General features: G+C 45.3%; 1 protein-coding gene across 1 annotated transcript in view; it reads right to left on the bottom strand.

Annotated features, from left to right (window-relative positions):
* LOC119971858 (protein inscuteable homolog) overlaps positions 1-15,004 on the bottom strand; it is a 442,888-nt gene that overhangs the window by 194,360 nt on the left and 233,524 nt on the right. Inside the window, exon 6 of the mRNA XM_038808087.1 lies at positions 7,555-7,680. Within this exon, the coding sequence (XP_038664015.1) occupies positions 7,555-7,680 (126 nt within the window). The remainder of the gene's footprint in view (positions 1-7,554; positions 7,681-15,004) is intronic.

Here is a 15,004-nt window from a genome sequence, read left to right on the forward strand (position 1 = left end):
AGCCTACTGAGTAAATGAAACTGCCCCTAATCATGGTCCGAAGTGATTTCCCCCTTATTTTGAAATGGTGTCTCTTGATTCTAGACGTCTCAGCCAGGGGAAACATCTTATCCTGCCTAACCACCTCCCATTCTTTGAAACTCGAGAAAACACAGGCCCAGTTTGCCCAACTTCTCTTCATAGGACAGTCCCACCATCCTGGGAACAAGTCTGGTGAATCTTCGTTGCGCTTCCTCTACGGCAATACTATCCTTCCTCAGATAAGGGTTTCAAAACTGCACATAGCACTCCATGTACATTCTACCAAGGTTCTGTACAATTAAAGCAAGACTTCACCACTCATGCGTTCAAACCTCTTGTGATAAAGGCTAACAAATCATTAACCTTCCAATTGCTTGCTACACCTGTATGTTAAATACATTAAGCTAATAGATAGAGGAATTTCATACAATATGTTCAGAATAAATTTTGCTGAGAGCAATATGGCAGTATTATTATGTTTAACATTCCGACTACCTTATTATAGAAGTACACATTCTTTTCTAAGTCGATTTTCTTTCATTTGAAATTTTATGCATCTATTGATAATATATTGGCCCAAATCTTTGAATTACCAGAACCTGAAAGTATTAGCGTGAGTGCGCTGCCAGCGAAGTGGAGGATCCCGCCGATGGAGAATCCCGCACCTGATGTTTTCTCATCCCAATTTGAGCGAATTGTAAAAAAAATTAATTGAATTTCAAAGTAAACGTTGAGCTTTCAATCGCCTGCTTTTCATTGATAGCTATAAAATATAAACATCCAAATTACTGATATAGAAAGAGATATAAAGAGAATGAGTTATCGAGAAGGAACAGATAGAGGTCGGCAGATTAGTGTGCCTTTCTTCATCGTGACTGCAGATTTTAAAAGAATAAATGAATTGAAATTTGAAAGCGAATGGAAATGGATAGGGATGAGAAGTTAGTGGAGGCTTGGAATTGAGAAAAAGGCGCAGGGCAAGGTAGACTCTGGCTTCACACCATCCGCCCTTGGTTGAAGGGAATGGCAACGATGAGAGGATAGTTATAGAGTGCTAACTCCATTGACAGTTCAGCTCTGAGGAGAAGAAAAGATGATCAGCCCACAGCCAGAGAGGTGGTTATCTCACAGCCTCGGGGCTCAGCAAACCATCTGGAAGGCTAGAGAAAGGGAACTCAGCATCTCGCTGGGAGTATGGCACTTTCAAACCATGTGCAATGAGAGCGATAGCACTTCCTAGTAGTCCTGAACTGTGAAGCAAAAGGATTGCAACAGTGGGAAAGAGCCAAGCTTACGAAAGCAGCAGTAATTGGAATTCGTTGGACATGTACTTCTGCTGCCAGCGATGTGAGATCAGTGTGGTAGGCTGCCTCCCTGGTGCCAGTTTCGGGGGGCATCGCAAAGATGGTGTAGGAAACCCTGTGCAAGGACTGGGAAACAGCCAAAAGCTGCAGTCCATGTCGGAATCAACGGCATAGAGAATGACAGGAGTGAGAGGCCCTGCAGCCCAAGTTCAAGAGCTGGGAGGAAGTTAAAAAGCAGACCTCAAAGTTTGTAATTCGTTGGATTATTCCTAATGCTATGCATTAAGAGAGCAGGGACATTGAGGCTAATGCATGGCTAGAGACATGGTGCAGGAGGAAAGGCTTCAGATTCCTGAGACACTGGAACCAGCACTCGGGGAAGAAGGGCCTATTGAAGATGGACAAGTTGCATTTGAATAGTTCTGCGACCAATACCCTTGCGAACAGATTAACTAGTTCTGTGGGGTTCTGGTGCTAAATTAATTTGGCAGGAGGCTGGGCACAAGATGAGATATTAAAAAGTTAAATCAAGATGCAGAAAAGACTGGGAGAGACAGAGTTAGAAACAAAATAGAATTAAGTGGAATAATAGAAAATACATTAATTTTTAATTTAGGTTGAAGCGCATGTAGGTTTTTTAAAAAATTCATTTACGGGATGTGGGCGTCGCTGGTTTGGCCAGCATTTATTGCCCATCCCTTGTTGCCCTTCAGAAGGTGGTGCTGAGTTGCCTTCTTGAACCACTGCAGTCCTTGAGGTGCAGGTACACCCACTGTGCTGTTAGGGACGGAGTTCCAGGATGTTGCCCCAGCGACAGCGAAGGAACAGTCATATATTTCCAAGTCAGGGTAGTGAGTGACTTGGAGGGGAACCTCCAGGTCGTGGTGTTCCCAGGTGTCTGCTGCTCTTGTCCTTCTAGATGGCAGTATTCATGGGTTTGGAAGGTGCATCTTGAAGATGGTACACGTGGCTGCCATTGTTTGTCAGTGGTGGGGGGGTTTGAATGTTTGTGAAAGGGGGAGCAATCAAGCGGGCTGCTTTGTAATGGATGTGTGGTGAATGTAATATATAGATGTATATATGTTAATTCACACTGTCTTTGTAAGCGCAGTAGCGCCATCCTACCACTAGGGGGAGTAGCGCTGGGAGCACTCAGGAACTTGTACTGGGCTCCACCCTTGGCTCCGCCCATGACTCCTCCCCCTAGTGCAGCTGTATAAATACCCTTGTCCAGAGTCAGCCTGAGTTCACTACGAGTTCATCAACGGGTAACAGGCTGGCTCTGAAGTAAGTCGATTAAAGCCTAGATTCATATCGGAAACACGTGTCTGGTGAACTGATGGTTCCATCAATTTAATCGACTTAAGAACAGTAAAGATCGATTATGGAATCGGCCCTCAAGCTGGACGCCTGGAACTCGACCCGCAGGATGCAACGGCTAAAGAAATCTTCTCCCACTGGATCCGGTGCTTCAAGGCCTTCCTGGTAGAAGCGAGCACAGCCAAAACGGCAGAGGATCAGAAGCTAACTCTACTGCACGCGAGGGTGAGCCACAGAATCTCTACGCAACTAAACTCGGCCAGTTCATATACTGCAGCGCTAGCAGTTCGCGATAAAATTTATGTAAGGCCCATTAATGAGGTTTACACTCGCTATGTCTTCACGACTCGTCGCCAGCAGCCTACAGAATCACTCACTGAATTCCTAAGGGAACTCAATAATTTGTCCAATGACTTTAATTACCAAGCGGTTATCGCGGCTGAACACAGGGAATTGGCGGTACGCGATGTTTTTGTAGCGGGCCTCAGGTCTAACTATGTGCGCCAATGACTGCTGGAAAAGGGGGCCCAGGACTTAGAAACGACTGTGGAAGCTGCTACCACGATGGAGGTCTCCTTCCGCAGCCTTAACTCGTTCCCTGCGGACCCCGCGACCCAATCATGGGCCCCCGACTAGCGAATCCCCCAGGCCTGTGCTACGCGGCTGCCCAGCCACCATGCTGCCCCAGCCAGCCACCATGCTGCCCCAGCCAGCCACTATGCTGCTCCAGCCAGCCACTATGCTGCTCCAGCCTGCCATTTCTGCGGCCAGAACCAGCATCCGCGGCAGCATTGCCCGGCCCGCAACGCGACCTGCAGCAGCTGCGGGCAAAAAGGCCATTACGCAAGAGTGTGCCTCGCAAAAAAGGCCCCAGCTTCCAACTCCCCAGCGACTGTCAAGCTTCTTGAATGTTGTTGGAGCTGCACTCATCCAGGTTAAGTGGAGAATATTTCATTACACACCTGACTTGTGCCTTGTAGATGGTGAACAGACTTGGGGGGTCAGGTGTTACGCGCCGTAGGATTCCTAGTCTTTGACCTGCCCTGATAGCCACAGTATTAATATAGTCAATGTAAAAAGTGGGCTTCATGAGGTTGGTGAGCAGCAGATGCAAATAGCCATATGGGAATATAATGCAATAGCAATTACTGAAGCGTGGCTTCACAATGGAGGGTTGGATGATTATTAATCCAAGGCACAATGCAGCATACATAGAAAAGGAAAACATGGAGATAGGGTAGCATTTTGACTGCGAAAATAACACAATTCTAAAAGAGACGGTCCTTGACAAGCAAGAATAACTTGTTGGTTGGGGTTGATAAACAATAAAGGAGCTGATACGCTACCTTGTGTATTTTATGGATGAACAAATAGTAGAAAGGAGATAGAGCTGTAGATTTGAAATTAAATTACTGAGAGATCTAAAAACTATAGAGGACTGAGAATGAGAACCTTTAACTATCCCGATATTGAATTGGGCGGAGATTGTGGTATCATAGAATCCCTACAGAGCAGAAGGAGGCCATTCGGCCCTTCGACTCTGCACCGGCCCTCCGAAAGAGCCTACACGCATTCCAATAGAGACAGAGAGGGTAAACAGAACCAGAGTTCACTGAATTATGGAGAATTCAGAGAGTAGGATTAAACAGAAAATGGGAACATATGACAAATGTCAACTTGTCAATAAAAGGGAGAATCAGGCTGAATGTAAAAAGTACACAGGAGAAGTGAAAATGGAAATAAGAGAATAGATTGAAGTCCAACATAAAAAGAAAACTAAAGCGCTTCTATCGACATTTTTGTGAAACCACGAGCGGCATTCTCCCATGTCCATTCCGATGGGTTCAATGGCTGGGAGTAGAATTAAGTGGGAGACCCCAAAGTCGGTTTTACGCCGCTGTGAATTTTCAGCGGGATCTTCCGCTGGTGCTCGCCATGGCAGATCAGGAAACTCGTGAAACCCATTTCCATCTTGCTATAGGATGCGTCTGGAGGCCTGACCACGCTTGACCAATTCTCCACGACGTCAGCAGGAAAACACACCAGTGCGAAACACGTTTGGAAAACATGGCGTGCAGATTCCAGGACCCACCTCCTTGTTTGGGGCTGTCTCCGGAGTTCAGGATGGAGGCCGCAGGCAACGCTGCACCTCGGAACACCACAGCAGTGGGTGGAGGCAGCACCGGCAGGTGTCCCTCCAGATTTGGTATTTTCCAAGCCTCAGAATGTTCTTGGAGATCCATCTATTTTCTCAGGAGGTCCACCCTCTTTCTTCAATGGCGGGTCAGTGATGTTGGGCGTCTTTTCAATATGGCACCCGGATGGGATGATGGACTATGGACCATCAGGCCTGCCCCACCACAGAATACGGTGCAAAACATCCGGACGCATATTTAATGAGGTCGGGGCCAGTAGATTAGCGTGTTTTGCCATCAGCCTCCACAAATGGAAACACGCCACATTTCTGCCCTGCCACAAAACCTTGTTCTAGGATGGTGAAATCCCACGTCATGGTTATAGATCAAATAATTATTTTTGAATTTACTGGCTGAAAGCCCATATTTATATATGTTTTAAAAGTCGAAAGCAACATTCCATAGACATGGGACCATAGCCTAAAATGACTTCACAATTGCATCACTATAACATCTAACTCAAAATTCACTGCAATGAAGACAACCTGTCTAAAAAGCCACAACAGGAACAATAGCCGTGACAGATGATGAATGGCAGCCATCTTGCATTCCCTTAGCACATCATCAGACTATCAGCAAGATATTCATCTGGGTGGAGACAAACAATTCTACATGATAACTTGGACAATGGGACCCCTGGCTGAGAGAGAAATTCCCAGCCATGATTTAATTAATTAAAATTGGAATACACTAGACGTAGCCTTATTTGGATCACTGGAGAGTTGGAGAAACAATTGTGACAAGTAAACCTTTGTGAGTTTTAAGCACCTACTTTATCTGCAGAAGAGGGGAAGTAATTGAGATGTTGAAGGAGCAAGGCCCCCAGGGGGTTTTCAAATTCTAACAGCTGATTTAACTATCGAGGTGCCACAGACAGAGATTTTTTTTTAACTGACCCCAATGCTGTTAGCTCCAGAAGAACAAATAAATTGCCTGTCCACAAGATTAAACTGCCTCAATGTCAAAAGAAGTAAGACCATTGAGTAAAAGCAGCAGGGTCATCAAATTCAGCCTTAAATCAAACAAAATTACCAACTATTAAGAGTCGTATATCCTTTTAATTTTGTTGTATTCTAAATTACATAGTCTATCCTCCCATCCCTGCAACTATTGGTGTGAGTGTCAACGTGAAGTGTGTGTGGGTGTGTGGGTGTGTGCATCGAAGATCTCGGGATATAAAAATGGCTAAAGTTCCATTTCTGAAGTGTAATAATTACAATATTATAATATTATGAAGTGGAATTGCAAATATGGCCCACGGAGTGGATATTTCTGATCTGCTATTAAAATAATTGACATAAGGGCGGCATGTGGCGCAGTGGATAGCACTGGGACTGCGGCGCTGAGGACCTGGGTTTGAATCCCGGCCCTGGATCACTAACCGTGTGGAGCTTGCACATTCTCCCCATGTCTGCGTGGGTTTCACCCCCGCAACCCAAAGATGTGCAGGTTAGGTGGATTGGTCACGCTAAATTGCTCCTTAATTGGAGAAAAAATAAATAATTGGGTACTGTAAATTTAAAAACAAAATAATTGACAGAAGATAGTACCTGCCTTGACCAAAACATTTCAGTGGACATGAAAAAGACCAGGAAAGGAAACAAAGTGATTGGTTGCTGAGCATTCTTAAAATATTTCCAGGCCCTATAGATTTGTTCAGTGCAAGATTTTTAAACAGCAGCTACAGAGTGATTTACAATGGGTTGTAACGTCCAAGCTCCCCAGCGTCAGATTCGATGGGTGGGGACTGGGGTATCCCAAAGATGCGCTGATGGAATTCCCCTCGGAAATTCACAGGTAAGGGTCGCAAAGCACTTGCCCAGAAGTGCAAGCTTCCTCTGGGCATCTGCCCTGTGCTGGGAATCAACCAAAAGTGTAATTTAAGGTTCAAACATCAAATGGTTCCAGCTGTGTTACACAAATAGTTACCCAAAAAAGGTTAGAACTAAAACCACAAAACTTCTGGGTAACTATTGTAAAGACCCAGATTGAACTTCCCCACGGATCTCCCACCACAAAGCCAAATCCCCTGGGGATACCACCCCCCCACCCCTCATTAGTAATCCCCCCATAATATTCCCCATCCCCTCAATGCACATCACCTCAATCCCTTCAGCTCCACGCTCCCCCCACTCCCCCGCCACCACCCAAGGTCAGACATTCCCCATATTCCCAACTCACATCACCCCCCCCCCCCCGCTCCCCAACTCCAACAGCCCACCCGAGGTCCGAGCCAGATAAGACAGACACGGAAGCAATTTAACGTAAGTAATTGGGCATGGATTGCCACTCTGAGAAAGTTATGTCCCACTTTATCACCAACGCACCAACAAATGTTCATAACAAAACAAATATTAGTCCTGGCATGAACTTATAGACAGACCATCACTGGTACAAATGTGTTACAAAGTGCTCCCTTACTCAATTACCTCTATTGCTTGCTAATAGTCGTCTAAGCATTATTGGAGAATATCGCTGCCAATTACATGTCACAATCAATGACATTCAATAAAGTCAACGTACTTCAAATCAGGACACAACTTGATTTGCGTTTTTTTTCCAACAACTTCCAGATCTGTACAGAATCAAGTTTGATTAATTATATCTCTTGGTCGTAATGCATTCTTCTGAAATGTTGAAAACTCCATTACTCACATATCAGTTTAAAGACAAGAAAGTTCACTGTCTCTTCTATTTAACACTGAATGTCATACCTTCTCAAGTTCATTGATGCCTTCCTCCACACTGCATATTGGTGCCAGTGCTCTGAGTGCGTGCACATGCAAGTAACTTGGACACTCTTGCCTGCACAGTTTGAATAGGACTGCCACCCCTCCTTCCTGCAACACAGAAAATGATACAGAACTTAATGAAAAATATTCAAAGCTAATTCCTTACAAACGTCTGTTTAGTTCAGGAGGGCTGCATTCAATAATCATTTTTGGTTATTATTGAACGGCGCAGTAGCACAGTGGTTAGCACGGTTGCCTCACAGTGCCAGGGACCCGGGTTCGACTCCTGGCTTAGGTCACTGTCTGTGCAGACTCTGCACGTTCTGCCCGTGTCTGCGTGGGTTTCCTCCGGTTTCCTCCCACGAGTTTTAAAACGTGTTTGTTAGTTGAATTCTAAATTCTCCCTCAGTGTACCCAAACAGGCGCCGGAGTGTGGCGACTGGGGGATTTTCACAGTAAATTCATTGCTGTGTGAATGTAAGCCTACTTGTGACAATAAAGGTTATTATTACATGGAGTGAAGAAACTATAAACACGGCCATCTTTTTCTTCAGGTTATCAACCAAATGTATTAATGTTAATGCATATCTGCTTCAAACCATGACTGGATCTATTTCACAAATGTCTTGTGTCTTGGAAAGAAGTCTTACAACACCAGGTTAAAGTCCAACAGGTTTGTTTCAAACACTAGCTTTCGGAGCACTGCTCCTTCCTCATGTGATCGGAAAGCTAGTGTTGAAATAAACCTGTTGGACTTTAACCTGGTATTGTAAGACTTCTTACTGTGCTCACCCCAGTCCAACGCCGGCATCTCCACATCATTGTATCTTGGTATTATTGATATCTTTCTATGACAGCACATATGGGTTTGAACTAGTTCAGTCATTTAAACTGAGCAAATTTATTATTCTTATAGTCATTACAGTCATAATCTGGAATTTTCTGTTTAAAACTCAACCATAAAGATTGAATTGGTTTAGAAGGTGACTTACTGCTACTTTCTCAGGGTAACCTTTTCAGAATGTAAATGTTGCAACCAGCCACAAAGCTGAGAAGGGAGCCATTAAATTAATTTCACATAGATTTGATTGATAGTTTTTTTTGAATTTGTCTGCCCCTTTCATCTTCAATCTGATTTCTCAGCTTGCCTTATTCAAATTGAGCAGTCCATCTGAAACCCATCAGGTAGAGAGAGGTGTAGGCCAGAGGAAGACATTGGACAGTTAGCAACAAACCATATCATAAAGTTCAGAGGTTGTGATTGTCTGAGCTGAAGTTGACATGTTGATGAATCCCAAAAATCTATTCTGATATACTAACCCACTTCATGAAAATGTTTTGCCAACAAATGCTGGCTGTGCCAGAAGTATACACATCCCAAGAATCATGAAAATAATTACAAACCGAGCTCTGGATTAAATATATTCCAGGTTATCATCCAGAAGTTATCCTCAATTGCCTTGCCCAGGAGAGAGCATGTCCAGAAAAATAAATCAAGGCAACTTGCTAATGAAATGTCAACATCATACAAAATATTTTTCCTTTTACATAGACTCATTGTCCTACTCTATTTGATTTCATTAATACAACTCAACTTCGACACAACTAACGACATAGGCAGGAAGGGGCATGAGGTCCTGCAGCAGGAGTTCAGGGAGCTAGGCAGAAAGTTAAAAACAGGACCTCAAGGGTGTAATCTCGGGATTTCTCCCTGTGCCATGTGCCAGTGAGGCTAGAACTAGGAAAATGGAGCAGCTAAACACATGGCTAAACAGCTGGTGTAGGAGGGAGGGTTTCCGTTATCTGGACCACTGGGAGCTCTTCTGGGGCGGGTGTGACCTGTATAAAAAGGACGGGTTGCATCTAAACTGGAGAGGCATAAATATCCTGGCAGCGAGGTTCGCTAGTGTCACACGGGAGGGTTTAAACTAGTATGGCAGGGGGGTGGGTACCGGAGCAATTGGTCAGAAGGTGAAAGCATTGAGGGAGAACTAGGGAATAGGGCCAGTATGGCTCTGAGGAAGAGCACACAGGGAGATGTTGCTGAAAACAGCGGGTCTGGTGGGCTGAAGTGCATATGTTTTAATGCAAGAAGTATTACGGGTAAGGCAGATGAACTTAGAGCTTGGATTAGTACTTGGAACTATGATGTCGTTGCCATTACAGAGACCTGGTTGAGGGAAGGACAGGATTGGCAGCTAAATGTTCCAGGATTTAGATGTTTCAGGCGGGATAGGGGGATGTAAAAGAGGTGGCAGAGTTGTGCTACTGGTTAGGGAGAATATCACAGCTGTACTATGGGAGGACACCTCAGAGGGCAGCGAGGCTATATGGGTAGAGATCAGAAATAAGAAGGGTGCAGTCACAATGTTGGGGGTTTACTACAGGCCTCCCAACAGCCAGTGGGAGATAGAGGAGCAGATAGGTAGACAGATTTTGGAAATGAGTAAAAACAACAGCGTTGTTGTGATGGGAGACTTCAACTTCCCCAATATTGACTGGGTCTCACTTAGTGCTAGGGGCCTGGACGGGGCAGAGGTTGTAAGGAGTATCCAGGAGGGCTTCTTAAAACAATATGTAGACAGTCCAACTAGGGAAGGGGCTGTATTGGACCTGGTGTTGGGGAATGAGCCCGGCCAGGTGGTAGAAGTTTCAGTAGGGGAGCATTTCGGGAACAGTGACCACAGTTCAATAAATATTAAAGTGCTGGTGGGCAAAGATAAGAGTGGTCCGAGGGTGAATGTGCTAAATTGGGGAAGGCTAATTATAACAATATTAGGCGGGAACTGAAGAACCTAGATTGGGGGAGGATGTTTGAGGGTAAATCAACATCTGACATGTGGGAGGTTTTCAAATGTCAGTTAAAATGAATTCAGGACCGGCATGTTCCTGTGCGGAAGGATAAATACAGCAAATTTTGGGAACCTTGGATAATGAGAGATATTGTAGGCCTCATCAAAAAGAAAAAGGAAGCATTCGTCAGGGCTAGAAGGCTGGGAACAGACGAAGCCTGTGTGGAATATAAGGAAAGTAGGAAGGAACTTAAGCAAGGAGTCAGGAGAGCGAGAAGAGGTCACGAAAAGTCAATGGCAAATAGGGTTAAGGAAAATCCCAAGGCTTTTTACACATACATAAAAAGCAAGAGGGTAGCCAGGGAAAGAGTTGGCCCACTGAAGGATAGGCAATATGTGAGGCCAGAGGAAATGGGCGAGATATTAAATGAGTACCTTGCATCAGTATTCGCCAAAGAGAAGGAATTGGTGGATGTTGAGTCTGGAGAAGGGTGTGTAGATAGCCTGGGTCACATTGAGATCCAAAAAGATGAGGTGTTGGACGTCTTGAAAAATATTAAGGTAGATAAGTCCCCAGGACCGGATGGGATCTACCCCAGAATACTGAAGGAGGCTAGAGAGGAAATTGCTGAGGCCTTGACAGAAATCTTTGGATCCTCACTGTCTTCAGATGATGTCCCGGAGGACTGGAGAATAGCCAATGTTGTTCCTTTGTTTAAGAAGGGTAGCAAGGATAATCCAGGGAACTACAGGCCGGTGAGCCTTACATCAGTGGTAGGGAAATTTCTGGAGAGAATTCTTCAAGACAGGATCTACTCCCATTTGGAAGCAAATGGACGTATTAGTGAAAGGCAGCATGGTTTTGTGAAGGGGAGGCCGTGTCTCACTAACTTGATAGAGTTTTTCGAGGAGGTCACAAAGATGATCGATGCAGGTAGGGCAGTGGATGTTATCTATATGGACTTCAGTAAGGCCTTTGACAAGGTCCCTCATGGTAGACTGGTACAAAAGGTGAAGTCACACGGGATCAGGGGTGAGCTGGCAAGGTGGATAGAGAACTGGCTAGGTCATAGAAGGCAGAGAGTAGCAATGGAAGGGTGTTTTTCTAATTGGAGGGCTGTGACTAGTGGTGTTCCGCAGGGATCAGTGCTGGGACCGTTGCTGTTTGTAGTATATTAAATTATATGGAGGAAAATGTAACTGGTCTGATTAATAAGTTTGCAGACGACACAAAGGTAGGTGGAATTGCGGATAGCGATGAGGACTGTCAGAGGATACAGCAGGATTTAGATCGTTTGGAGACTTGGGTGGAGAGATGGCAGAGGGAGTTTAATCCGGACAAATGTGAGGTAATGCATTTTGGAAGGTCTAATGCAGGTAGGGAATATACTGTGATGGTAAAACCCTCAAGAGTATTGAAAGTCAGAGGGATCTAGGTGTACAGGTCCATAGTCACTGAAAGGGGCAACACAGGTGGAGAAGGTAGTCAAGAAGGCATGCGGCATGCTTGCCTTCATTGGCCAGGGCATTGAGTATAAGAATTGGCAAGTTATGTTGCAGCTGTATAAAACGTTAGTTAGGCCACACTTGGAGTATAGTGTTCAATTCTGGTCGCCACACTACCAGAAGGATGTGGAGATTTTAGAGAGGGTGCAGAAGAGATTTACCAGGATGTTGCCTGGTATGGAGGGCATTAGTTATGAGGAGTGGTTGAATAAACTTTGTTCTCACTGGAACGACGGAGGTTGAGGTGCAACCTGATAGAGGTCTACAAAATTATGAGGGGCATAGACAGAGTGGATAGTCAGAGGCTTTTCCCCAGGGTAGAGGGGTAAATTACTAGGGGGTATAGGTTTAAGGTGCGAGGGGCAAGGTTTAGAGATGTACGAGGCAAGTTTTTATACACAGAGGGTAGTGGATGCCTGGAACTTGCTGCCGGAGGAGGTGGTGGAAGCAGGGACTACAGTGACATTTAAGGGGCATCTTGACAAATACATGAATAGGATGGGAATAGAGGGATAGGGACCCAGGAAGTGTAGAAGATTTTAGTTTAGACGGGCAGCATGGTCGGCACAGGCTTGGAGGGCCGAAGGGCCTGTTCCTCTGCTGTACTTATCTTTGTTCTTTGTTCTTGTTCGCAAAATAAAACAGGAGATCCTGTAGATGTGGTAGAAAATGCTTAGGATGGAGGATAGCCACCAGACCAGGGTATGACAGCAACAAAGTTAGAGAAAGTAGAGTAGTTTGATAGCTTAAAGCCTAACCAATAAGAATGATTGAAACATTTTGATGGCCTTAAATTAGAAACTACTGGACTGCTGCAAGATTAAGTCATGGTCTTCAGGGAAGGAAAACTGACTCGTATGTGACTCCAGACATGGATGACTCATAGAATATTAAACCACTGAGTATTGTTTGGAGGCAGTCCAAATATAGGACCCCATACAGATGAGAAACTGACAGAACCTTAGTCCCATAAATGAGCGCTGGATTCAAACCCAGAACAGAAAGCTACTTGTACATTCCAACATATCATTAGCATTCTTCCTTCTACAGAAGGCGATGAACATGCAGCAAACCTGTTGGCAATGTGATACATTTACTTGATGCATATTTTGCTGATTGGCTAAAGAGACCAATCCAGGGGAGGCAGGTTCTGCTAAAAGTACTGCAGAAGAGGTGGTTATCAGGAGTCATTGTGGGTTATGATCAAGTTGCTGTAGCTACTGATTGCCATGTTGCATGCCAGCCCATAGGTGATTGATAGAACTAAGTTTTGATACTCGAGGGATTTGTTGAAAGCCTGCAACCAAGAATCATGTTTTTGAGAAGTGTGTGTATTGAGTCTGATTTGATCTTACAAAGGTATGCACCCGATACTAGAATGCCATTGGTAGTCATAGAAACAGCCAGAGAGGGAAGCCCTGCTAGACAGAGATTAGTCAAGTTTCAATCTCCTCAGACAAAACCATCAAAGACCATCATGTTCTAATACCTTAAAAGATGCACACACACAGGTACAAACGAATGAAATGAGGCTGTACTGGAGTAAATGCCATCCAATCTATACTGATAACCTTATCAGCTAATTGACAGGCATCTAGCTGGGCAAACCAAAGAACCTTCGTGTAAAGAACCAATTTGGGACAAAACAAGGATTAACCCAAATATAAGCATCTCCCTAAAAGAGAGGAGCCCAGCAAGTTAGCCTTTGTTCTAAACCCTTTGAACTATCTCTCTCTCTCTCTCTCTAAACCTGTCCTTCTTCTTTAAATCACCTCTAAATATCTTCCAAGTTTATTAAGTTTTGTACTAGCCAGTTGGCCGAATTGTTTTATCGAAGTATAAGAAACTGTGTATTGTCAGCCGCACTGCCTAACATTAAAGTCAAAAATGAAGTTTCACCATCGCATGGAATTGATCTTTTTATTGAGAGAAAACACAAGGATTCATTAACATCAGGATTCCATCAGCGATGTTGGCATTTCCCCATGTCATTGGCTACAGACTCCCAGGTGTGCAAATAGATATTTGGGACTTTGATGTCACACTTGAAAACATCCTTGAAGCAGAACTGTCTAGTAGCCCCGAACTCCCCCCCCCCCCCCCACCCCAACTTTTAGACCCCCTCCGTGTTTTTAACCCCCACCCCTCACCCTACCAAACTTGTGGAGGCACCCAGGAACAGCCCCTCAATCCCTTTCGAGGCCCCCCCCCCCATTTTCAACCTCCTCCTCACCCCCCAACCTTCGGGAGGCCACCAGGAAACACCCACTCTCTCTCCCCCCCCCCCCCCCCCCTCCCCTCCCACCACCATTTACCTGTCAAGGCCCCACTGGCCCAACATGTAGCAATGCCAACCTGGCACCTGGGCACTCTGGCAGTGCCAGGGTTACAGGCTGAGAGTGCCGAGGTGTCTGGGTGCCTGGTAGAGTGCTCTGTCTCCAACCACCCGGGGTCTCCAATGGCCTGGGAGACCACCCCTCCCCCCAGCTCCCTTTACGATTGGTCCGCATTTGTGTGTACTAGTATTACACGGCGCCCTAGCGAAGTCTTGCCAGCGTGGCCATTGCGTTGAGGGCATCAGGTAAATCATTTGTCTGGGTATTTAAATGAGCCACAAGGCCATAAAAGTGACTGCTCCCCTCCCACCCTGCTACCCCTCGCCAACATCTCTGGTACAAGAAATGATGCCCAATACCAGCAGTTCACGTTGGCACTTGAGTGACTTCAGCTTACCAAGAAATGCTGAAGTTGATAAGTTCCAACACATTGTTTAAACGTAGGACTGAAAAATCTATTAAATGGCCCAGAATTTCCCGCCTCCGGATGGTTGTGCCCAAGAGGGAAGCCAGAAGATGCGCTGGGGGCTTCCTTGGAAGTCCCCACGCAAGGACGGCACAGGAATTTCCTGGAAAGTTTCAACTTCCATTGGGCAATTACCCAGCATCCGGAACACTCCAAAACTCCAGACCATGGTAGGGAAATAGAAGATCAATTCTAACATTGATTGCCATTCCACCGAAAATTCGGCCGATTAATTTTAATTTCTTCAGGGCAGCACGGTGGCCTAGTGGTTAGCACAACCGCCTCACGGCGCTGAGGTCCCAGGTTCGATCCCGGCTCTGGGTCACTGTCTG

Source organism: Scyliorhinus canicula, chromosome 9, assembly GCF_902713615.1.
Source record: "Scyliorhinus canicula chromosome 9, sScyCan1.1, whole genome shotgun sequence".
Taxonomy (NCBI): Eukaryota; Metazoa; Chordata; class Chondrichthyes; order Carcharhiniformes; family Scyliorhinidae; genus Scyliorhinus; species Scyliorhinus canicula.